A 26041-nucleotide genomic window follows, 5' to 3' on the forward strand; every position below is an offset into this window, starting at 1 on the left:
GAAGGCAGGGTTCCAGAGAATAGCTTATATAAAAAGGAACAAAATCAGATGAGTATCAGATTTTCATTAGCAACATTGCCAGAAGATACTTGAGTTGCTTTCAAAGTCTTGACAGAAAATTATTTTTCAATCTGTAATTCTCTACCAGCCAAACAGCTGATCAAACTTAAGTTTGCAAAACAAAGGTACTTTAGACATGCAAGGGCTTAACCTCTTAGATGCTTTTTCTCAAGATGTAACTTACTGTGGACTCCAGCACAATGAAAAAGTTAATAAAGCAAAAGGAAGATACAGTCTCTAGGAAGAAGTAGATCCCACCCAGGAAAGAAAGAAATTCAGAAGAAACCTGTGCACTACACCCAGGAAGAAATTTTTTGGCAAAAGTTTTAACAGACTGACAATCAAGACTTGCCCCAGTCACGGGAAAGCAGAACTCTGTTATTGGGACTGTCATTTGGCAAAACCTTTGGGAGGCTAAGATCTGGTAGCATCTGCCAGTAACTCTATCAGAAATCTATTCCTACAAAGTATTTATATGTGAGGCAGTGCAGAGGCCGAGTGGTTACTTGGGTCCAAATTCCGGCTTTGCTATTGGCCAGTTCTATGGTCTGTTTCCTCATTTACAAAACAGAAACACTTTCTCAAACGTTGTGAGGATTAAATAAGAGATTCCATGTGAAAGGCTTAGCATCATGGCCAGTATATAATGAATATTCAGTTAATTAGTAAATTCTCAGTTAACCTATCCACAAAACACTTGCACTTTTGTACAAAAATATTTATTGTGCCATTGTTTAAAATGGCAAAAATGGAAACTAGTTTTATGATCTTTTATGTTTTTAAAGGATCCCATTTGTATTAATACATATATGTTTATACATGTAGAAAAAGGACTGAACAGAGAAAACATGCCAAAGTGTCCTATCTGGGGAGTCAGAGAGGACAGGGTTGTTTCTGCACAAAATTTTTACTGTGAACAGCGTAAGTTGTTTTAAACTTTAAAGAAAGTAAAAAGTAAATAATAATAATAGAGGGAAAATAAACATCAGTATAAGTCTTAGGGAGAAAAAAGATAGTTAATTTTCTTTTCTTTATTAATTTAGAGGGAGTACTCAAGGAGCGGGAGGGGCAGAGCCAGAGTGAGATAAAGAATCCCAAGCAGACTTCCCCCTGAGCATGGTGTCCATATGCTGAGCACGGAGCCTGACAGAGCTCAATCCCATGACCCCAAGATCATGCCCTGAGCCAAAACCAAGAGTGGGACACCCAACCGAGCCACCCTCGTGCCCCAATAGTTAATCTTTATAAGAACACACAAATATTTCATATAAAATTTTTATTTTATTATACATACTTAAATTTTAGGAAGTTATTAGGTCGATGCACTTTCCTCTGTAGGTTTAGTTTGATCTTCAGTTACCTGTAAATACATGAATACTTTACTTTTCTAATAAATAACGACTTTTAGTTTTACTCTTCCCCCACCATTTTAAATCATTCCATAGTCCTTCTCCTATTACCCTTGGTCTTTCTCCTTCATTAGTAATTATTATAGAAAGTTAAACAGAAAAAGAAGAAAATGCACAAGGCCAGGTTCCCAATATAGATTATCATGTAAAGTACAACAATTTCATTAAAAATATAATCTGAAGCATATAGCTAGGCTTCTCCAGTCTGTCATTTTATTTTTCAATTACAAAATGAAATCACTCACGTACGAAAAATACCAGCAATGCTGTCACACAGTATTTTAAATCAGTGGATTTTCTTGGGAGGTATAATTCTATTTTAAATATGGTATATTACAGGTTTAGTAGAAGTAGGTATCTGTACATCCACATTTCTACTCTGTGTCACTCAAACACATCAAACAGCTAAACTTACTCCTCATTACCCTGACACTCACCCCACCTCCAGCATTATTTATCCCTGTGAAGGTCTCTACCCAGCTGACCACACCTGCCATTCGAGAATCCACTGTTCTCTTACGTGCATATTCAACCAACAGTCCTACTAATTCTACCTGAGTGACTCTCACTGCCACACCTAAGCTTCAGGACCTCACCACCTTCTATCCCTCTAACAGGACTGCTAGTTTAAGCCACAGCTTTCTTCCATGCTGCCCCAGAGTAAGCATTTAAACACAAATAGCTGACCCATAGGTTACTTCCTTTTTCACATTCCCCAGTAACCCCCAATCACTTCCAGGAGGGGAATGCCAATTCTTTAGCATGGAAGACAAGCCCCTCTTCATACGCTATTTCCAACAGACTTTGCTGGATTCGTCACCCACCCTACAGAAGACTGTACATTCAGATCCATCTTCTATTCCTCTCTCTCTCCATTCCTCCATCTCTCTAGGCATTATCTACTCTGAGATAACCACCAACCCAACCCCAAGCAAATTATCTGCCAGGCCCACTTTCAGTCATCCTCTAAGCCAACTTAAGCAACTCCAATCCCTGGGAACCCTCCTTAACCGATCCTCCAGCTTAGTCCGGGTCCTTTGCTGTATGCCAGAATTCCACTTGTACACCCAACTGTCAGCTTGCAAGTCTTGTTTCCATTAAAGTAGCCTCCTTGAGGCCAGTAAGTAGGTTTTGTTCATTTCTTTACCTACAGCTCCGGGCACATAACACACATTCGACATGTCTATGCTAGTTGAATCAATGCACCATATGTTTAACCTACTCCCTTTAAACAAAATGGACAGAAGGAAACTGAACCAGAATAAATTTTGCAAAAACAGCTATTCCCTGATTCCTATTACATACTCTAGGTTACTACCCCCACTATTTTTCTACATCTATTATAAACTCATTTCTCCTCTAGTTTCCTAACCTAAAATGATGATTATGGTGAAGGGGATTAAGAGCACACTTAATCGTGACGAGCACTGAGTAATGTATAGAATTGATGAATCGTTGCATTGTACACCTGAAACTAATATAACACTGTGTGTTAATTACACTTGAATAATATATATGTATATATATATAAATTAAAAATAAATAATAAAATGATAATTGTTACCAAAGAAACAAAATTTTTCTATCCATTCAAAAGTACTTTCTTTTCATGAGGAAATTATATGTACTCTTTACACAAGAACATTATGACTAAGTGCCTCAATAATAAATTCTATCTGTAAATTCATTAATAGAGACTAGGTTTGTACATCATCATAAAAAATTATCAATACTTACCAGGTAACCCATACACCAAAGGTTGGGCTCAAAATTTGCCATGACACATATATAATAAACCCTGAATGGGTTAACAGACTGAATGTAAATGCACTAGCAAAAACAACTGAAAAACCATATGAAGAGATATATAATCAAGTGGAAATTGTAAGAATGGGTATTTGTTCGGAGGTCACTTTGCAAATGGTTCATGAAGACAGTAAGACTTGGATGAGGTAGTGAAGAATAAGTAGGATGTATTCATTCACAGAGAGAAGGAGAAAAGGACAGAGACTCCAGACAGAAAAAGTGCCATGAGCAAACAAACTTGAAAATAAGTCGGAGTTAATAATGTTAATATATATCTGAAAGTTACTGAGAGTAGATTTTAAAAGTTCTTACCACACACACAGAATATGTAACTCTGTGAGGTGATGGCAATGCTAACCTTATTGTGGTAATTAGTTTGCACTACATACATATATAGAATCATTACAATGTACATCTTAAACTTACACAATGCTATATATATATCAATTATAAAGCTGGGAAAAAATAAAGTGATATAAGACTGCAAACTAAAAAAAAAAAAAGAAGAAGAAGAAGAAGAAGAAAAAAGATAGTTTGATATATGCTTGCAAGCTTGAGTGGAAAATCAGGATAACTAGGAAGGGTTTATGAGGCCAGATTACATGGACCAGCTATTCAATGATGTACGTAAAGGACGAGCACTTAGCCTATGAAAGAGTAAATAGGGATAGCAGAGGTCAAGAAATACAATCACTCCTACTGGTGAAATCACAATCATCCCTACTGTGTCAGTTTAAAGGCCTGACACAAAATGAACTACAAAACACAAGAACTCAAATACTATTCTTCAGGACATCTGCACATTTAATATGTCAACCAATGTCAAGGCAGTTTCAAAATATATCTGACAAACTTTAATCTTCCCATGCTCATTAAGTCTACAAAAAAATTATCAAAGACCTAATTAACATCACTGGACCCTCTAAGAACTATTACTACTATAGAGCAGCAGTCTTATTCTTCTTCAAGTTCTACAGTATCATCTCCATGATATTAACAAACAAAAACAGGAGAAATGCCAAATTACAACTATTCTCTTGCCAAGATACTACTGGGGTCACCAACTATAACATTGCTTTAGCTATTGAGACAACTAATTACTTTTTTCTTTTGTTTTCTTTTCTTCTCTTTTTTATTTGTTGTGTTGTTGCTTGATTCCAGTAAAAATTTCTTCATGGAACAGTAGTCATTAGCCGTCAAAAACACTTACCATTTTCCGAGATCTTTCCAACAACTTATTCCATATCGTAAAATGTGCCTTGAAAAGAAAAGATTCACTATGAATTAAATAAAGCAATAAAGTTAAAATAAAAGGAAATGAGTCTTAAGTAGGTTTTAAACAAAACAAATACATAAGAAGTCAGGCGGTACTAACGAGCCTAAGCAGTTACAAAAGTAGATTCGAGGAGGGGAAAAGGTACTTTACAGGACAGCTGCTGTGTCTGGCATGTAAGAAAAGCAGACATAGCACTGAAAATGCCACTCGTCCTCTTATCTCCTTCCTAATCACCACCATCGCAGACAGCATTCCTTCTAATGGGAAGCAAAACTCTGCCTCATTTTCCCATGGGCTGTAGTTCTTTCCCTAAATAGCCATTTTCAACAAACTAGAGGTCATTCTTCAAACCACTAGCAATCACAAGGAGAGGTTCATCAAGAACTGATGGTGACCAGTGTTGACCGACGGTGACACCTTCACACTGAAATGGCAGTTTTAGAGGATTTAACACATTACCTTAAAGAACAAGTAAAAACTAATGGAGACAAAATAATTATAGAACCAATTACTTAATCCTTAAAAATTGTATATAGTTGGGGATTCTCAGAATGCACAGATGAAAACTGTGTAAAATGCATTAAGGACTGCATCAATTTTACTAAGTCATTTAAAGGTGATACTGAGGGATACGGGTGGGCCAGTGACTGTCTCACTGAATGACCTGGTAAAATCTATGATAAAAGATAAAATTACTGTATGTACATGTAAGCCCTTCTGGAGAAAAGAGCAGCATTGTATGTTTAAAGGGAAAACCACACCTGACTCCAGCAGAATGGACAATGGGTGCAGACCCTCCGGTGTGGCTGGAAGCCGGTGGATGATGGAGAAAGTGGTATGAGAGGTCAGAGAGGCAGGCAAAGGCCAGATAATGTAGGGCTTTGGGAGACAACGTACAGGGCTAGGATCTTTTTTTTTTTTTTAAAGATTTTATTCATTTCAGATAGAGAAGGAGAGAACACAAGCTGGGGGAGAGGGAGAGGAAGAAGCAGGCTCCCTGCTGAGCTGGAAGCCCAATGCAGGGCTCAATCCCAGGACCTGGAGATCATGACCTGAGTGGAAGGCAGATGTTTAACCATTGAGTCATCCAGGTGCCCCCAGGGTTGGGATTTTTATAAGAAGCCCCTGGAATGTATAGGGCAAAGGGATTACATGATCTGATTTATATATGAAAAAGGTCATTCTGGATACTAAGTAAGGAATGTGCTTCAGGGGCCAGAGTGAAATCAAGGAAGGGGTAAAGAGTAAGGCGGGTTGGAAAGGGTGGTGGTAGCAGATGTGATGCTACGCGACAGAGGGACTCCGGGCATGTTTCAGTGTTAAGAATTTAAAGGCCTTGCTGATGAATGGGATAGAGCATAGATGGGAGGGAAATAGAGAATCAAGGATTACCTCTCAGCTAAGTAGATGGTGAAATGCAGAAAGCTAGCAAAGGAAACGGGTACGTGGAGAAAAATCGAACGTGTCAAGGACAAATGCTAAAAAGTACAAAATGTTGATGAATGAGATGAAGGATTTAAATGAAAGATATACTATGTTCATAGACTAGAAGATACAATTTAGTAAAGACATCAATTCTTCCCAAATTGATACACAGGTTAAATAAAATTCCTATCAAAGTCCCAGTAAGACCTGTCAATACAGAAAGATTATCCTAAAATTAAATGAAAAGGCAAAGAACCTAAAATAATTCAATCAATTTTTATAAATAATAACACAGGATGAATTCTTCTACCTGATTCAAGAACCGTTTACTGCTACAGTAATCAAGACCATGATACTGGTAGAAGGACAGACACACAAACCAATGGAACAGAATAGAGAACCCAGAAATAGAACCATAGGGATATCCCCAAATGATTTTAACAAGGTGCCAAAGCAATTTAATGGAGGAAGGAAGCCTTTTTAACAAATGATGTTGGAGCAATTTGACATGTATAGGCAAGAAAAATGAATCGCAACCTGAATCTCAGACATTATGTAAAATTTAACAAAAAATGGAACACAGAATTAAATATAAAACTATAAAACTGTTAGGGGGAAAAAAGGAAGAAAATCATTGGGCTCTAGGTCCAGGCAAAGAATTCTTTGAATCAACACCAAAAACATGATCCATAAACAGAAAAACTGATAAACTAAACTTCAACAAAACTAAAAACTTCTGATCTGCCCAACTTCTTCTGTTAGAAGGATGAAAAGATGTAATTACCGACGGAAAATATAGGTAAACTTGTTATATATATATACAATGAAAGACTAATAGCCAGAATATACTAGGAAAAAAACTCTTAGAAATTCAACAGCAGTAAAAAAAAAAAAAAAAAAATGGGGCGCCTGGGTGGCTCAGTGGGTTAAAGCCTCTGCCTTCGGCTCAGTTCATGATCCCAGGGTCCTGGGATCAAGCCCCGCATCCAGCTCTCTGCTCAGCAGGGAGCCTGCTTCTCGGTCTCTCTCTGCCTGCCTCTCCGCCTACTTGTGATCCCTGTCTGTCAAATAAATAAATAAAATCTTTAAAAAAAAAAAAAAAAAACCTAATTAGAACATAAACAAAAAAAATAAACAGACATTTCACCAAAAAAAATATACAGATGGTAAATAAACACATGAAAAGTTGTTCAACAAAATTAGCCAACAGGAAAATGCAAATTAAAGCTACAGTATGAAATCACTACGACCCTATCATAATGGCTAAAAACAGTGACAATGTCAAATGCTGGCAATGATCAAAAAACTGATTACTCACACATTGTTGATAGGAATGGTCAAATGGTAGAGTCACTCTGGAAATCAGTTTGATAGTTTCTTAAAAAACTAAGTATATGCCTACCATATGAGCCAGCAATTGCACTCATGGGCATTTATCCCAGAGAAACGAAAACACATATTCCCAAAAATGTTCATAGCAGCTTTATCCATAATAGCCAAAAAACTATAAAAATATATATATATATCCTTTAACAGGTGAATGGTTAAACAATACACAGTAGGTCTATACCACAGAATACTATACAGCAATAAAAAAGAACCAACTACACAACAACCTTGATGAATCCTCAGAGAATGATGCTGTGAGAAAAAAGCCAATCCCCAAAGATTACATAATGTATTATTCCATTCATGATATTCCTGAAATGGAAATTTGTAGGAGGAGAGAGCAGACTAATAGTGGCCAGAGGTGAGGAGGTGGAGGTGGGGCAGAGAAGAGTGGGTATGCCTATAAAGGGCCAACAGGAGAGAGTCTTGGAAAGAAATTGTACTATATCCTCATTATGTCAATGTCCATACTCTGGCTGTGAAACTGTACTGTAGTTTTGTAAGACACTATCATTGGGAAAACTAGGCAAAGGTAACTTGGAATCTCTGTATTATTTCTTATAACTACATGTGAACCTACACAGATTTTGAATTATCTCAAAATCCAAAGTTGAATTTTTTAAAAAAAGGCATTAACAAGGAGTGGGAACAATATGGAAAATAACAGACTCTGGGTCATAAATAGATTAGGAAAATTAAGGAGAAAAGTCTGCCAAACCTAAACCTGAAAGACATTCCAGAAGGCCTTACCAATATGCACTCCAGTAATCTTCAGTGCACCCTCCTTCCCTATACTAACTCGAAAAATTAAAATTACTATCACAGTTTGATTCAACTTTTTCAACTAGTATTTCTTTTGTGAATGATCAGTTTACATTCCAGGGAAAATTGTTTTTATCATAAACCTGAATTTACAAAGTATTACTGTCACACAACTTAATGAAAATTAAAATGTCTGTCCTTCAAACTGGTATAAAATCAAGACCAGAATCACAATCACCCTCCAAACTGGACGATCTGAAACTTTAAACTTTACTTACTCTTAAGTGTACGGGTAAAGACAGACCCTGGAATCTTCGTACAAGACCCAATGGGGTGGCTTGAAGATTATGAACTGCCGACACTTCATACTGGAAACAAATACTTGTTCTTGGGATAAGAGGACCCTCACTCACATCAATGAAGTCACCAAACCTGATTTGATTTTAAAAACAAACACATTAAACCTCAAAATGAAACCATTTACAGTAGTTTAGAAAAAATATTCTCTTTGGGACAATGTCCCCAAGTCAAGAACATTTCATGTGGGTCAATTCAGTCTCTACTGCTCCTGACACAATAATCTCAAGTGAGGAGGCTAAAACTATGAAAATTAAAGTCAAGTGAACCCTGTTCTTCATTAGCACTGATAAAATTTTACAGAGATTTTTAAGACCACTGAACGCAACATGCTATCGAATGAATCCAATTTCTAAAACCTTGTAATCTATAACCTTGCAACAACTCGTTGTAATAGAGTTAGGAACTCAATGTATAAAACAGATTGTCCAAAGAGCAGCTTTGTAGAAAAAAATTAACTCTGAGCCAAGAAAACATGAGACTGAGAAAAAAAGATATAGGTCACGAAGTCACTTCTGCGCACGCATTATGCATTGTCTTATCTCCCTCATCCCTGTATCAGAAAGCACATTCCTATTTTACTTACTTATATGTAACATAAGTAGTAATTAGTATTGACATTTGTGAATACACATGAATTATGTTCAATTCGTAGCAATGAATATTTTGCCCAATTTCAAAATTAACTTTTGAAAATCACATTTTTAAACAATGGTTTTCAACTCTTAAACAATGGTTTTCAACTCTTGAAATGCTGAAATAAAAATAACAATAGAATGAGGAACAGAAACCAGAACTGCTCCTGAAGATAATTTAAATCATCCAGTTACCACCCTACAAAAACTATGAACAAAGCAACAGAAAATAAGATAATGAGAATAACAAATTTGAGTACAAATGCATCTTTTGCAGTCATACACCACATTGGGTAACCACAATAAAGCTACATCTTCCTATAAATTAGCATGACAGCCAATTTATTTTTACTTACCTGTGTAGCTTAACTATTCTCTCAGGGTTCTGAGATGCCTTCTCTTCGATGAAATCCATTTTGTACCTAAAAAGTGGCAAAGAAAAAAAAATTTTACTTCTAAATATACAAAATTTTTAAAGAACCCCTCCTTTTCTCTTCCCCTTTCGCCATAGTTTTTGAAAGAGGGGTTTACACTTGGAGCCTCCCCTTCACGCCTCACGTCCTTCAGTCTGGCCATGATGTCACAACTCCACCAAACTCCATCTCTCCGAGTGCTCTTTTCCTCTGGCTTCCATGACACTCCCTACTGCTGAATACTTTAACTCTCTGGCCACTCTTCCCCTCTCCACTCTCTAGTGGACCTGCCCTACAGCCCCTTTTCACTAAGTAACCTCCCTGGGCTAGCTCCTTAACATGCACAGCTTTAATCCCACTTCTGTTTTCCTTCCACAGTTCAGCTTTTAATCCACATCCCTCTTATGAGCCCTGAACTACATATCTAAGACCCTCCTGAACATCTATTAGACTGTTTCACAAGTACCTTACACTCTGCAATTCTCACACAGAGCAAAAATTTACTCCTTCTTTTCCTGCCAAATGTATTCTTATTCCTGAGCTTCCTAGCTTAGTAAATGACACCGCCAACTACCCACACGTCTAAGTGAAAAACTTCAGAGATTTCCCTGATTCCTGCTTCTCCTGCCACACCCCCTCCATCCAATTCATTGCCAAGTCATGTCAATTCTACGGCCTAAATGTTTCTCAAATCTACCCAATCCTGTTACTACAGCTAATAGCAGAGATGGAACTGCACAACCCAGGTTCAAATCATAATTTTACCACTATTAAGAGCCCTCTTTACCCCAGAGCTAAACGACTATTAGGAGGGTGTAAGGCAAAGTTGGGAAGCATGAGTTGACGTGAAAACATCCACTTACTGCCATACCCCTTCTGCCAAAGCCCCCCATACATTATTAAGGAAGCCAGTTCCCTTAATATTTGTCCCTCTTGACCCACCTCTAAGAGATGCACATGTCTCCTGGGAGTCAAAGCCATGTAAGGCTCCCCCTACAGCAGAAGGCCTAATCACTGACCTACCTTAACCATCCAAAATTCTCTATCCCCTCAAACTTGCCCCCAAACCATCCCTAAACCTCCTTCCACACATTCAACTAACTTTCGTACAAGCCCTCCTAGACTTGTAAAGTGGAGTGGAGAGAATGGGAAATCTCATGGAATGAACATCTAGAGTACACTATGGTGGCCATGGAGCACTTAATGTAATTAGCCCGAAATGAAATGTGCCTTCAGAGTAGAGGGGGGCGCCTGGTGGCTCAGTGGGTTAGGCCTCTGCCTTCAGCTTGGCTCGCAATCTCGGAGTCCTGGGATCGAGCCCTGCATGGGGCTCTCTGCTCAGCGGGGAGCCTGCTTCCCCCTCTCTCTCTGCCTGCCTCTCTGCCTACTTGTGTTCTGTCAAATAAATAAGCAAAATCTTAAAAAAAAAAAAAAAAAAAAAGTAAACTACATGAGATTCTGAAGACCTAGCATGAAAAACTGTAAAGTATCATCAATTTTGTAATATTGATCACATGCTGAATTAACATTTTAGATATATTGTTTAAATAAAATGTATTACTAAAATTAACTTCACCTTTTGACTTGTTTAATGTAGCTACTAGAAAATTTAGTTATATAGATGGCTTACATTATATCTCTATTGGACAGCATGACCCTAGAATTGTAGCACAGGAAGTATCTTGGTATGTTCTAATAATACAAGGAATTTTCTTATAGAATCAATGGTGCTTTGGGTCTATAGAACTACCTGCAGTCTAGTTCAGTTAAACTAGTATGTTCCTACTGCTTTCTTAGTACACTGGTTCCAGGATATGCGAAATATTATAAACTAACCCTATGCAAACTTACATCTCATTTTATAAATACCTAAAGAAATTCCAACCCATAACCTTGAACGAATTGCAGGGGTATATTCTGTCTTAAGAATCTAGTATCTATGTTATTTTTTTGCAATGAAGATTTCCCTAATTAGTTCTAATTTCAATTAGATTAATATTAAAATATAGTTTATGTTGTTACAATTAGTAGAAGAAGGTAAAGTTTAAGTTTTCTGAGTGAGAAAGGGGACTGAGGACCCAGGGAAGATTTAAAATGTTGGCAAAGAAAATCCACCAGATGAATAATTCTGGTGCAGAAGACTGAGACCTGGCTATGTGAATGTTTTATTTTGGTGTTAGCTCCCTCCAGAGCACTGGCATTCTCTATCTCACCCCTGTCATTTAAAGAGTAGGAGGGTGAGAAGGAAAGGCTGCCAAAGGAACAAAATGATACAGTTCCATGGATGCTATCACTTCATGATGAAAGGAAAAAGGGGAAGCACACTGCAGTGCTGCTCTGAAGTGAAGGACTTCTCTGGTCAAAGAAACAGAGAAGTAAGACAAGCAGAATTATCGAGGGGAGGTCTTTTCTCTGTGAAATAAGCAATGAGATGAATCAAAGTAAATAGGCTGGTACAGAAAGAGATCTGAGAGCTAAAAATAAGTGTCCTTTACACATCAGATATAGAGATTCTTAAGAGCTAAATTTTCTTCATTACATATAACTTCAGGAGGTTGAATCTCACTTCCAAGGGAGCCAACACTTACTTGTTGTGCTGAAATATTTCTAATGCCACTTTTGCTTCCACTTCCAGAACTTCAAATGGAAGATCTTTATAAATTAAAGTGTGAGCATCTTTCGTGAAGGAACGTAGGTTCTCCTTCAAAATGAAAGTATTAACTTTTTGTAACAATTGACTCAAAAGCATTTCTCCATAAGGCAGATAAAACTGTATGCTAAATACTATAAATCCAACTAAAAGAAAAAGCAAAAGCAACTTTGTTAGGAGTTATTAATTTATAACAATTAAGTATTCAGACCATAAATTTAACTATGAAACTTGTAATTTACTTGTAATTAAGATATTAGCCTATATTAATTATTATAGATAATCCTACAAAGAAATCTTAATAAACATTTCATTCAAATTATACAACCCTTACCGTTTATTAAAACATGACGCAATTAAAAATGCTAATAAAAAGATACAAAAATGTGTTTACATTTTAAGTAAAACTAAGCTTTTTTAAATGAACAGGGAAATTATTGTTTGTCATTCAGAACATTTTACCAGGAAATATAATGTCATCATTGGTCCTGCCCAAAATATAGCATACATTTAATATAAAAATTCATGTTTAATAAAAAGTCACTTTTATGCAATTAAAATGACTGATTAATACACATTAACAATATTTATGACACTTTTAATAAAAGCTATAATTGAGTTTTCATACTATAAATCATTACTAATACACAAAAGACCAAGCACTGTTACGCAAGTAATTTTTGTAATAAAATTCTTTCCATAAACTTCCTATTAGATTTTTTTGCATGACTCTTCTCCATTCTTAAAGGGACAATTTATAACAAAGCCACATTCATGATTTTATACAACTGTTACTTGAATGTAACTCTCCACCACTTTTTCTAAGTGATCCACCCAACCCCATGGTGCCTGTAATTAGTACATTTCTTTTTTATTTAAAGTTTTACATTTAAAAAAAGGAAAAGAAGGCAGCAAGTTTCATACATAATGAGAACTCTTAATCTCATTAGTTCTTACTTAACCCCCCAACAAGTGAGAATCCTTTCTTAAATCTGAGGGCATATCTGAGAGAGAAATTACACTGACACGAGTTCAGAGATCACAGAGTTCCAATCCCTTCCCTGTATCCCCCCGCACCCTCCACCTTTCTTTCTACCTCTCTTCCCTCTCCCCTCTCGCCCTCTCTTCGTTCCTTCCTGTTTCCCTCTGCTGTCCTTCTTGATATTAACCAATTTAAGCAGGATTATACAAGAAATAACTTCCAAAGCCAGAATTACTAATTACTAGACATAAAAAAAACCTCCAAAATTTTGCAATAAGGAATTACAACATTTCACTAAATCTAAAATATACCATTAAGAAAAAACGCTACCATGCTATCTACAGTAAGATATATTTTTTTTCCAGAGATGTTAAAATGTGAAAAAAATGTACACAGTAGCATTGATAAAATGGTATGGTACATCACCTTTCCTTTCCTGATCTCCAGACTTCCACGTGTAGGACATACAGTTTTGCTTAAGAATCAAGTATTTGCCTCTTCTCCCCAGTGGTAACTGAATTTCTAGGCTTGACAATTTAAAGTCATCAGTAGACTCTCCTTACAGGGCATCTGATCTAAATCATCTTTGTTAGCCATGTGCTACCCAGTTGCCAGACCAACAAGGACAACACTCATTACACAATCAGATCATTCAACAATTGTCTAGTTTGTTGCTATCTGAGTTAGCTTTGTCAAAGCCTGATTCTTAATTCACTCTATCCTCTACCCTCTATCCCTCCTTTCAGGGTAACCTTTGTGTATAGGGAGATCTCACAGCATGCAACAAGCTAAAATCGTTTAGGGCAGTGGTTTTCAGATTGTGCTCGGATGATTCAAGAAAGTAAGGCTCCAAGCTTCCCACCACTACATCAACCAAGATGGTTAACCTTCTCTATTTTATATTCTGGGCATCTTGAAAACCACTATCTTAAGAAACAGAATGAACAATACTAGGAAGAAAGTACTTCAAGTAGGACACAAAACTTCCACACAACTGACCACATTGTGAATACCTTCATTCATCTGCCTCTATCTTAAATTCACTGGAAAAGCCAACAACACAGGTAGGGAGGTAGGTAAGTAGGGTCTTTTAAATTAAATATTCTTAACATGCAGTAGCATTCAACAATTTAGGACTCATTCTAACAACAAAAGGCCCAGATTCTAAAATTAATATTCCAAACACTATACTTACTTTTGTTGGCATCCACTCATCAAGTCTCTTATCCAGAACTACATCATAGCAGAAGGCTCCACAGATTACTGTAAATCCAACCAAAATGAAAGGCAAAGTCAAATCTGTTACAGTAGAGTGACTTATTGGGAACAAATATTTAGACCATAAAATGAAGGGCCAACAATCTCTCTGAACTCTACAAACTATAAAACTGTCACCATTATCCCAGCTCTTGCCAAAGTTCTACAACTTGGCCCCACCCAAAAAACTAATTCGCCTTTTGTTAACCCAAAATCACAAGTATGTTTTTCAACATTCATGTTTTCTTCCAGAATAGTATCACTACAGAGATTTCAAATAGTTACTAAACATAAAAATTCCAAAAGAATAAGATATTTAATATGTAGGTGAATGACTAAATGGACATAAAATGTTGAATTTTTTGTGTTCTAAACTTCCTTATTTTTGTTGTTTTGCCTTTCTTAGAATCATTCATTGAGCTTTTTAAATATTTTTGGTATATATACTTCTATATATTTTTTTTAAATTACAAATGTGATCCTACTGCACATACTGATGCAAAATCCTAGTTTCACCAAAATTACAAAGAGTGTGAACTCTTGATTCTTCCCAATATGGTTCCTCTCCAGAGTAATAGATGTTTCTGGTGAAAAAGTGCCACCTAAACACAGCTTTCTCCAGAATTCTATTTATATTCTCATTTCTTCTTCTTCCACATATTTGATTCAGAAATACATGCTTAAAGGCAGGAAACAAACACGGAGACAATGTAACTACATGAAATTCATATTCAAAAGAAACATTCTCCTCCAATTCCGTTATGTAATAACGGACTCCATTAATTAAATAAGACGTTTCATTACCCTTTATAAATGGAATATATGTATGATAGCAGTATATATTATATAAAATTAGACATAAGCTAAAAAAAAAAAAAAAAGCATCTCTATAAAATATCAAGAATAGGTATCAAACCACTGGAGGATTATAAAAATATGCATGTTGTGTGTACATTACCAGGAACTTCTGGAGCTCTGACCAAACTGACCACATACTCATCTTTGAATGCCCTCTCTATCACACAGCCCATCATCATGGCACAAGAACGCCAATAAGCCTGGGAAAATAAAATACACACAAACATGATACATACGAAGATTCACTAACATTTCTTCAGTATTAAAATTTAGGTTAACTTTTGACTTAGGAGCTCTTTCTCTGTCCATCCTCAGCATGGAGCAACAGGGAACATCAGGCCGTGGCATTACCTCTCCCAAGCAACAGGCACAAAAGAATGTGCTGTTAGCAATGTTTCTGTGCCAGATGCCATGCACTATGTTATCAAACAATACATAGTTTAACATAGTTGCAACTTTATGTTTAACCCAAGATAAAGGTAACTTGTTAACAAACCTGTGCTAAAGTAAAAATAAATAAATAAAAAGTATTAATATAAACCTGTTTATACCATATATAATAAAGAGGAAAAACTCAACTTTTAAGAATTTATGACTCCTACACTCTAACTAACATCACAAGGCACATCACTCAAGTTATTTGTATTTACAGCAAAGCAACCTATTAACTGGGCTTTCATTTTACCAGCACATTTGACCCATGGACAAGCTTAATGTGGGTATCCATGCAATGACCTGACCAGAGTCATAAACAGAAACACAAGTCCCACAGCAGACCTGCCCATACTATGTCCCATACTGGCACCACTATAACTGGGCAACTGACCTTCATGAGCACTTCTCACCTGAAGACTAAAAAACTGGGCTCACTTGGTTGTGTGCAGCAGAAACTGCTCCAGGATTTACTCTACAGAACCACATACCATATATTAGAAATAACAAATCCAAGCTTTGAAGGCAAGTAGCAAAATGCAGCTCATCTATCCTACTTAAATGTTGTTAATGTCTGTTGAACTCCGGAGTCAGAACACCTAGATTAAAATCCAAGCGCTACAATCTCCTAAACTGGTAAGCTAGGTCAAGCTACTGAAACTCTCTTTGCTTCAGTTTACTTATCTGGAAAGCAGGAATAACAGTACCCATTTTTATGGGATTTTTATGAAGAGTAAATGAGTTAATACCTATAAATCAACTAAGATAGTGCCTGATACATTATTAATATGTGACGTGAGCTATTATCATGTCTATCATTTTCTTAAGTGTTTCATTTCAACATATACTTATTGAATACCTACTGTATGTAAGTCAAGAACTAGGTCTAACAGGGGACATAATCCCTGTCTTCACAGAGCCAAGAATCCAATGCGTTCAATGGTTCATATTGCAAGGCAATATTATATTATATCTAGAGACATTTATCCAAGTGCTGTGAAGCCCTCAAGAGGGCTGACAAGAAGAAATTGACAACATCCCAAAGAGCAGGTAGCATTTTAATTGAACTATAAAAGAGAAATAGGATTTTAACAGGGAGGAAAGAAAATACCCAGATTTAAAGAAGAACATCAGCAAAAGCCAGGAGGCTAAACCATTAGTGACCAAGGCCCTTAGTATGACCAGAGCAAAGAGGAAGTGGAAAGTTGCCATGAAAGTAAGCTCGAAAGCAAGGCGGGCATCAGATCACGCACGGGGCTTGGAAAGGAAGGGGATTAACTTTCATGTCCTTCCTGAAAGTTAGCAGGTAGGAAAAAAGTGACACAATCTTTAGTCATGTCACTTAATGAAACTCTTACAGGGCTACTCAGGAATTAAAAATGAATTAAAGGGCGCCTGGGTGGCTCAGTGGGTTAAGCCGCTGCCTTCGGCTCGGGTCATGATCTCAGGGTCCTGGGATCGAGTCCCGCATCGGGTTCTCTGCTCCGCGGGGAGCCTGCTTCCTCCTCTCTCTCTCTCTCTGCCTGCCTCTCTGCCTACTTGTGATCTCTCTGTGTCAAATGAATAAATAAAATCTTTAAAAATAAATAAATAAATAAATAAATGTATATAAAAATAAATAAATAAATAAAAATACAAATGGGGGCAGGACGCAGAGTTAAAAAGTTACTGAAATAATCCAACAATGATCAAAGGCTGAATTGAAGCAGTTTTGGGAATGTAAAGTAGAGAGTGATCAATAAATGTCAGTGCAGCAGAGATGAATGTAAAGACAAGTTAAATAGTTTTTCTCACACCAAAATACAAAGAAAGGATGCCAAGTTCAAGGATTTTTTGAACTGTGGAAATGCCTAATCTAACAAGCAAAACATTGGTTATCTAGTACATTACATTTGACCTTGGCCACATTTGCACATTTAATGGTCTGTAGCAAAAGTATTTTAATTTAAAAAAAAAAAAAAAAGAAGAAGAAGAAGAAGAAAACTAAGGGGGAAAAAAGAACACAGAGGCAGAAATACCTTATTCACTTCTCCTGGATCACGATCTTTGAAAGTAAGAAATTCAATTTCACAGGATTTGGTCAAAGGTTTATACATGTCCCAAGGCTGTCCGTCCACAAGAGCCAGAATGGACTTCCTGCAGTACCACTCACTTAAATCTAGAGATTTAAAACAGATTGAAGGTCTAAATCTAACAGAACCCAAAGTGAAAACTTACATGTTTAAGTGCTCCATTAAGAAATAAAACAACAGAAAAGCAAAATTCTGCAATGACTTCCTTCAGGGGAAAAAAAGTCTTACAACTTACATCTGTAACTAATAAAAAAATATTCAACACATCCAATATATTCTTACTAACAAAACTGCCCAAACTATTTACAAAAATCATTAAGGCTAAGTCTAATTTCAAATTAATCTGTCAATTATTAAGTAGTAAAACAATTTTCCAAGAGCTACACTTAAATACTAAGAGAGCAGTATCATGGATATATTTGGGTATGTACCCACATAACTTTATAGAGAAAATATCTAAATATATATTTAGAGTAAATCTGGTCTAAATGGCTTTGGGGTCTTGCATCCAAACCACCTCTTACTTCCCTAACATGGCCTGTTCAAGTTAAATACCAGTAACAGTTTTTAATTATCAGTAGGAATTCACATATAAGCCCATCATCTCTGGCCTGTTCTTTGACCAGAAGGCAAGTGCAACTCCAACCCTGGTTAGATGTTTTTCAAGTACACAGCTACTCACAGAAGGGGTCAAGCTCCTGGCACAGGGTCTAAGCTCCATACAGAGGGGATCAGGTCTGGTTTTGTTCACTCATTCATATACGCAGAACCTAGCACCATGCCTGTAGCATGGAAAGGACTCGGAAGCGTACTGGGTGATGTGAGAAGGTACGAACGACCAGCCAGCATCAGTGCAGGAGTCGTGCTGAGGGCGCTCACAGGCTTCATCTCGACATGCGACACGTACAATGCTCCTTAAGGACCTGTACTTTGTCTTAACCTCCTAATGCCTATCACACAGCAACGGTCCAGGAAATGTTCACAAAAGGAGTAAACAATGATCATAAGTAGTAATTCAAGTGCCCAAACAACGGAAGATCCAGAGTAATATGCTAGCTTAAGCTTTTAACTAAAATTATTTATTACTTAAATGAAATCATTACTGAGTTTTCCAAAAGTTTAAAACAATGCAGCTAGCCCTATATATGAGCACGCATGCTGGTGTACAGATCTATTTTGAAAGCTTTCTAAATTTCAACATGACCAGTTCTATCAAAGGTACTTTAAAAGCATTTTGATGGGGGCGCCTGGGAGGCTGAGGTCATGATCCCAGGGTCCTAGGATAAAGCCCCACATCGGGCTCCCTGGGCACTGGATGCCCTGCTCAGCGGGAAGCCTGCTTCTCCCTCTCCTACTCCCCTGTTCGTGTTCCCTCTCTCGCTGTGTCTCTCTCCATTAATAAATAAGTGAAATCTTTTAAAGTTTAAAATAAAAGCATTTTGATCACAAATAATCTATACAGAGGCCCTGTACCCTTCCTGTACACAATGAATCACGCAGAGGGCACAGTGATCTCCTTTAAAATATGAACACAACACGTAATTTGACCCTCGTCACATGCACCCCATGCAAATGCCACTGACACATTTACTAGGTAGACACATGGCTGTCAAAACATAGTATGGACAAATCGTAACGCACAAGGAGGCAAGTGGTAAGCAGGTAAGACTGAAAGGAGGCCATAAAGAGCTAGAGAAAGGAAAAGGCGGCCAGAAAAGCTGGTCATCCGAGGCCAGGGCTGTCCCTCTACCCCAAATTTCTTTGATGAGCTCCCCACAGTGACCGCCCCCATCACCCCAGGGTGCTGTCTAAAAAGGGCAAGCACACTAGTAACACCTCTGCCTCCTCACGCCTGGAACAGTTAACAGCACCCCAAACCCCGCCGGATTCAAGCGAGTCCGGGGACCACCGGTGCGTGACAGGGCCGGCGTTTCTGGACCCACGGGGAGTGTGAAGAGCTCAAGGCAGCGAACAGAGAGCAAGATGCCCGAGAAAGGAGAGCGTCGCCAGCCAAGTTCAGGGAGCAACCACCGAGTCTCGCCTCCCCGGAACCCATTCTTCCGCAGAGGTGACGTAAAACAGTCAAAACTGGATCCTGGTTCGCTACTTACGCATGGCACAGTTGTAAGGAGTGGAAATGTTTTTATTCATCACAAAAACCGTGCCAGGGTCGGTTTTCCCAACGTGTTTAACTTCGATCTTCTCGGTGCGAGGAGTGAAGGACAGCTGCCTGTTCTTCTCTTGATTGAAGAGACCGTTCTGCATTTCGGCCAGTTCGGTCGGGGACAGGCGGGAGGCTGGCGACGTCGCGATCGACCCTGGGTGGAAGTGACAAGCCAGGTCGACGCGGAACGAACGCGGAACGCAGCGGGGATGCCCCACCCCGCACCCCCCGTCCTGCTGGACCCGGGAGGCCACGCCATTTTAAACCGCCGTTTGCCAAAATGCGCTCCGAGGTCAACCTGAGGCGCTTTCCAGTGTTGATGATGAAAAAGGCCAGCGGAAGAAATCCGCACCGGCCCGGACCCCCGCCCTTCCACGCGGCGCCCTCCCCGCCCGATCTGCACCGCCCGCCGGTCTGCCGTCCTACTCCGAACTCGGCTTTACACTGAGAGGCCAAGAGTCCCCAGGAAGTCGAGGCCAAGTCAGACCCGTCGCTGGGAAGGTGAGCAAAGCGGTCGCTCTGGAAGACCCTGGGGACGAGAAAGCTCCAGAGCACGGAGCGCCCTCGCCCCCAACGATCCATCCCAGAGCGGGAAACGCTGAGCTTGTTTCCCAAACCCTAAATGAGCGGAGCGGATGTGAAGCACTCCAACGGGAAAACGAGCCCCTGTCGCGCCGGGGACGCGGGGTCCTTCCCAGACGGGCCCTGAGCTCCTCCCGCGCCCCCTGCGCCCCGAGGTCTGGACCCTCCGGCCGGGAGCCGGCGGCGGCCGCCACAGCGGGGACCTGAAGCGCCACCTCCGCCCTCAACCCCGTGCGTGGGACCTCCCAGGACCCGCCTCGGGCCCCATCTGAGCAGACAATCCCTCAAGCCTCGGTTTTCGTCCGCTCGGACGCTGACACTCACTCCAGCCAGCCCCGCCACTGGGGGCGGCCCGCCAGAGGCGCAGCCCCCGGATCCGCACGGCCATTGCCGCCTCCTCTGCCGTGAGAATCGCCTCGCGCGGGTCCTCTTCTGCACCCCCTCCCCGGAAACTCTAAGCACGCACCCTGCGTTCCGTGGACCAGATTAGTTCCGCTGCCCCCGCGCTCGGGCCGCGGGACGCCGCTAGGGGGCGCGCTTGCGCCTCGCTGAAGATCAGTGCCGGGAGTGCGGCGTGCAGAGCTGGGGTACGTTCCAGGGGTGCGTAGGGGGGCATGTCTGCCAGCCCCGCAGGCTCTGCAGGGAAACATCCTCCCTCTTTGGAGTCGCGCAGTCTGACTGGCTCCCTCACCCGCCTGCCTCCGCGAGTTCGAGCCCGGAGAGTTGGACGAAACCCTTGCTTCCCGCAAAGAGTATTTCTGGGGAGGAAAAACCGGGGAAAGACGACGTCCGTGGTCAGCCCGGCGGGTCACGCTGATGACAGCTCAACTCTCGGTTTTGCAAGGGTGAGTTCTTGGGTGGGCGGAGGGACCTGTGCCAGGCTTCTGCGTTTATTGGGCCACTGAAGGGAACTCTATGAGCCATAGAACTCTTTACAAATTAGTTTATGTAGTGTTTGGAGTGTAGAGAGAGCCTGTTAGAGGCATCCTGGTGATGCCGGCAGGTCCTCTAGGAGCCCTGAGCGGGCACCGCAGGCCCAGCCTCTCGAGAGGATCCCTGGCTGCGTGCAGGATGGAAATGAAACCCGCGCCCGCAGGAGGGGAAAGCAGAGTTGATGGAAGGTCTGGAGAGAGTGCAGGTCCAGACAGGGTGTCTGGGAGACTCAGAAAGGAAAAGAGAGAGCCTCGTCTTTGCTCGGAGCCTGGGAGTTTTTACTGAGGACGGCGGTGTCCTCTTAGGCGTCCAGGAACCAGTTAGAACAGAGGTGAGGGCTCAGGTCTTACTCCTGTGATCTGGGGGGGGGGGGGGGGGGGGGGGGGGGATCTTGGTGTCCCGATGTCTAGCGCTGGGGGTCTGGAATACCATAGGAACGCTTCCTCGCCATTCTCACCTGAATGGAATAGAAATAATCTGTTCTAAAGAAATCATTCGCTCCTGGTCCCTTCAAAGAGGATACACACTGTTAGTATTATAAGGCATGTGTAAAGTGCGGGTGCAGGTCCTAGCAAGAATAGAAGCAGGAAAAGGAGCAAAAAGCAGATTTTTATGGAGTCCCTCAGTTTCCCTATCTCACTGGGGTGGAATTGGTCCCAAGGGGCCAGAGCCGTGCCCGGCACACAGTAGGTACTCAATAAATACGTGTTGAATGATTGACTTCCTTTGCGGGAAGTTCCAGCTCAGCGTCTAACTCCTCTGTCCTAACAGCGTGTTGTTGCTATCGAAGGAAGTATAACCTGGGTGAAGTATGATAATGATGTTTATTCAGAGTTGTCGGAAGCTGTGGCATTACTTGGGGCGTTTTAAGTTTACAAATTAAGCCCGTGGCCTTTTCCCCTCGGCTCCGACTTGCAATAGGAAGATGTCACCACCAGGGGGCGGCACCGGCTAAAGAACAGATACTGGGCAAGGCACCCCTGCCTTCCCTTGGGGACCTGGGTGAAAAGTGGTCAGCCAAGTAGACTTCCAGCTATAAGATCAATTGGTACTGGGAAAGTAATGTCCAACATGATCACTGTAATTGATCACCAGGACATGTAATATGGTATATTTGAAAGTTGCTAAAAATATAAATCCTCAAAGTTCTCATCACAATCTCCAAAACAACAGATACTAACATCCTGTGCTAATCCTTGGGCGATATGCATGTGTTTCAAGTCTTTGTGCTGTACACCTTAAACAGTGTTGTGTGCCAGTTACAAAACTGGAAGAAAAATGAAACACTCCCTGCCTCCATACATGGGTCTCCTTGCTCTGAATTTGACATTCACATCAATTGCTCAGGGAGTGTCATTCCCTTCCCTTGTAAGATAAGAAATGGAAGCCGCCAACCTTGGACTTAAAGCCGGTCAAGTTTTACTATGCCACCTCTCATTTAAGATCCTATATCAAACCATGAAGTATACATATACACCTGCGGGGGATGTGTGTGTGTCTTTTGCTTCCTTCTTAAACTTATGTATACTTACTCCCTTGAAAGACTGTTGTTCATCAGTCCTTTAGATTTTACCCCCATCTGGCTGTAGAGCAATATTTAAACAAAGCCTCAGAACATAAATTTAAACAAATTTAATCATAAGTCAACCACAGTGGGAACAGTAATTGGAAATCTCAAGTATCGCAGAAATTAACTTGGTTGGAAGTATGTTAGTAATGGTAATTGAATGTTGAACATATGCCAATCAATCAGGTTTGTTCATTTTTGCAAACCTACTCATTCAATAGGCATAATAATCTTTATTTTCCAGAAGAGGAGATTCGGGTTTGGGGAAACCTGAGAGACCTACCCAAGGTAAATCTTTGGTCAAGAATTCCCTCAAGGGGCGCCTGGGTGGCTCAGGGGTTAAAGCCTCTGCCTTCGGCTCAGGTCATGATCCCAGGGTCCTGGGCCTGCTTCCTCCTCTCTCTTTGCCTGCCTCTCTGCCTACTTGTGATCTCTGTCAAATAAATAAATAAAATCTTAAAAAAAAAAAAAAAAGAATTCCCTCAAAATATTTGCTAGTGCTAAATCTCCTTTCCAGCCTCATTTATCAGCTTTCTCCCCAAATCTTTGTCTCATTCTTAGTCTCGTTCCCAAATGAAAAGAATCATCAGGTCTGTGGCAGTAAATATCAAAGTTCAGCCTAGAACATCTTACTGTGCCAGAAAACAAGAAAATTCTCAAAAGGCAGGCAGAAACATGTAAAAAGGACACAGGATCCAGCTTGACAAGAGCTCCCGTTGTACAAATTCAGGACAACTTAAATAACGAAAAGGATAATGATGGAGGATTATCACATTATATATGTTTTTAAAAATCCATGAGTCCATAGTGATACTCAAAAATAAATGGGAGCAGAGAGGAAGTTTTCTTTACAAAATCCACATAATAGAATAACATAATGGGGCGGGGGGGAGGGGCAGTTGGCACCAGGGAATCATCTCTCCGCAACTATCCAGGTAATAATTGATTCAGAAAGGGATCACCTATGGATGCTGAAAGCAGTGGGGAAATTTTGTTGGGATCAAGATATTCACCAAGTATCTAAGTATCACCCCACAGATTATCCCCACAGAGGGATAAAGGAAATGTCATTGGAGAAATCTGGTGGACAACACCTTAACAAGGGGTCAGAATTTATCATCACCCCAAATGGAACAATCAGATTATTTGTGCCTCCCGGTTGGAATAAACAACGGGACACGTGTAATATTTCTGCCCCAACTGTTTGACCTGAATCTGAAGAATCATGAGGAAGAGAGATCAGATATATCCGGGAAATGATACATTCCACAAAACAACTGGTCTAAGCTCTCGGTTCCGCGAAAGAGGAACCAAAAGAGTTCAGGAACTGTTCTAAATTGACGGAGACTAGAGAGATAGATGATGAGTAGCCGTGTATGATCCTCACCTGGGTTTTGGATCAGAAAGAAAAAAAAAATTCCAGGGATATTATTTTGACAAATTTGAACATGAACTGTGTGGTAAACAATATCACTGCCGGTGATAGCAGTGGTAAATAAAAAAAACTGTGTTTTTTTGGACCTGGCAACAGTATTATGGTCACACAGGAGACAGTCCATGTTCTTAGGATATAACGTGGAAAGATTTAGGGGAACAGCACCATCATGTCTATAACTCCAATGCCTCAGAAAAAATCGAGGGCTTTACATCTAAAGTGGGGGCAAGAGAAATTTAGCAAATGTGGCAAAATGTTAGCAACCAGGGAAGCTAAGTGAGGTGTCGATCATACTACCCTTTCAACCTTATTCTGAAATTTTTATAAAAATAAAAAGTTGAGGGAATAACCACAGTGGTTTTCAACCACAGAAGTTTGCTTTGCTCTCAGGACACATGGGGGGGGGGGGGGTTGGCAGCTACAAGCCAGCTGCGGCTCAGCCACTTTATTCCAAGAATCCAAGCTGTCAGAGAGCCCTCTGCCGCCCCCCACCCCCACACTCCCCCCCCCAACACCCACTCCCTGCCCACCCTTCCTCCCCCACCACCCAGCTGCTCCCCGCTTCCCCCTAGCTCGGGACTTGTGGTTCCCTGGCGGAGGGAAGGGACAGCAAGATCTGCTCAGTGCGCTGGTTCTTGAGAGCCTCTCACACTCACTAGCTCGTGACCTCACAGGCCCCTAGCCTGAGCCAGTCCAAGGCCAAGCCCAGTGGCAATGGGGTTGGCAGAATATGCCTTCTTGAGAGCCAGTGAATGAGATCATAGAATTCAAGGAGAAAAGCAACTCACTGATATCTGGAATCCAAGAGCCCAGTGACCCTCCCGAGATCCATTATTCTCCCAAAATCACCAGCTGAGTGGAGACTCAAACTCGGATCCATCTCCAAAGTGTATGCTTTGTTTTTCTCTCCAATTCATGTTTGGTTTTTTTTTTAATCCAAATATATAATTTTACATTTTCAAATTATTGTACATTTACTTGCCTGGAAAATCAAGGAACTGTTTATTATAGGGTATACTTTGAAAAGTTTCTCTCCCAGCTCTTGTCCCCATTCATTCTTCCCAAAAACCTCACATAGGATACCACTGTGATTAATTTCTTGTGCATTGCTGAGAGTTCTGGGCACGTCCATCAGCTAACCCAAATGCATCAACTCCCTCTCTTCCTCCTTGATGTCTCCTTTTAGTCTTTGTCTTGCAAAGCTGTGCTTTTCATCAGCTTGAATATGTTGTTCCGGTTCTCCTGAGAAGCAGAGGCCAAGACTGAGTTAAATATGCAAGGATTTTCTTCCATGAGAGAAGAGGGGAAGGCTGCCTCCACCTGAAGCAGAGGAGGAAGAGAGCCTGGAGAGGCGTTCCTGCGCGCCCCAGCAGGATAGGGAAGCTGGTCAAGACCATGAAAGGAGGGGGCTCAGTCCTTGAGCCCAAGTCCAGAACAAGAAGGATCCCAGTCTTCCAGCGGCAGGCCTGCCAGACTGAGTGTCCCCGGCTGAGAGCAGCCGGTGGAAGGTGTGCCCTCAGAGCACACAGGATGGATTTCAGAGTTACAACAGCAGGGGCTCTCGGTTATGAACCCCC

At 40.5% G+C, this 26041-nt stretch overlaps 1 protein-coding gene across 3 annotated transcripts in view; it reads right to left on the reverse strand.

Moving 5' to 3' along the window:
• Positions 1-1321: 1321 nt before the first annotated feature.
• MRPL39 (mitochondrial ribosomal protein L39) overlaps positions 1322-26041 on the reverse strand; it is a 48776-nt gene continuing 24056 nt past the window's right edge. The window contains exons 1-10 of one of the 3 annotated variants that reach the window (XM_032353132.1): positions 20996-21194; positions 19895-20101; positions 17730-17869; positions 15380-15479; positions 14360-14427; positions 12121-12233; positions 9476-9541; positions 8406-8559; positions 4486-4533; positions 1322-1420 (exon numbers count right to left, since the gene is read on the reverse strand). In XM_032353132.1, coding sequence (XP_032209023.1) covers positions 1373-1420; positions 4486-4533; positions 8406-8559; positions 9476-9541; positions 12121-12233; positions 14360-14427; positions 15380-15479; positions 17730-17869; positions 19895-20101; positions 20996-21179 — 1128 coding nt within the window. In that variant the 5' untranslated portion in view covers positions 21180-21194 and the 3' untranslated portion in view covers positions 1322-1372. The other 2 variants (XM_032353114.1, XM_032353122.1) reach the window with 2 other exon arrangements.

This window comes from Mustela erminea, chromosome 1, assembly GCF_009829155.1.
Source record: "Mustela erminea isolate mMusErm1 chromosome 1, mMusErm1.Pri, whole genome shotgun sequence".
NCBI classification, from domain to species: Eukaryota; Metazoa; Chordata; class Mammalia; order Carnivora; family Mustelidae; genus Mustela; species Mustela erminea.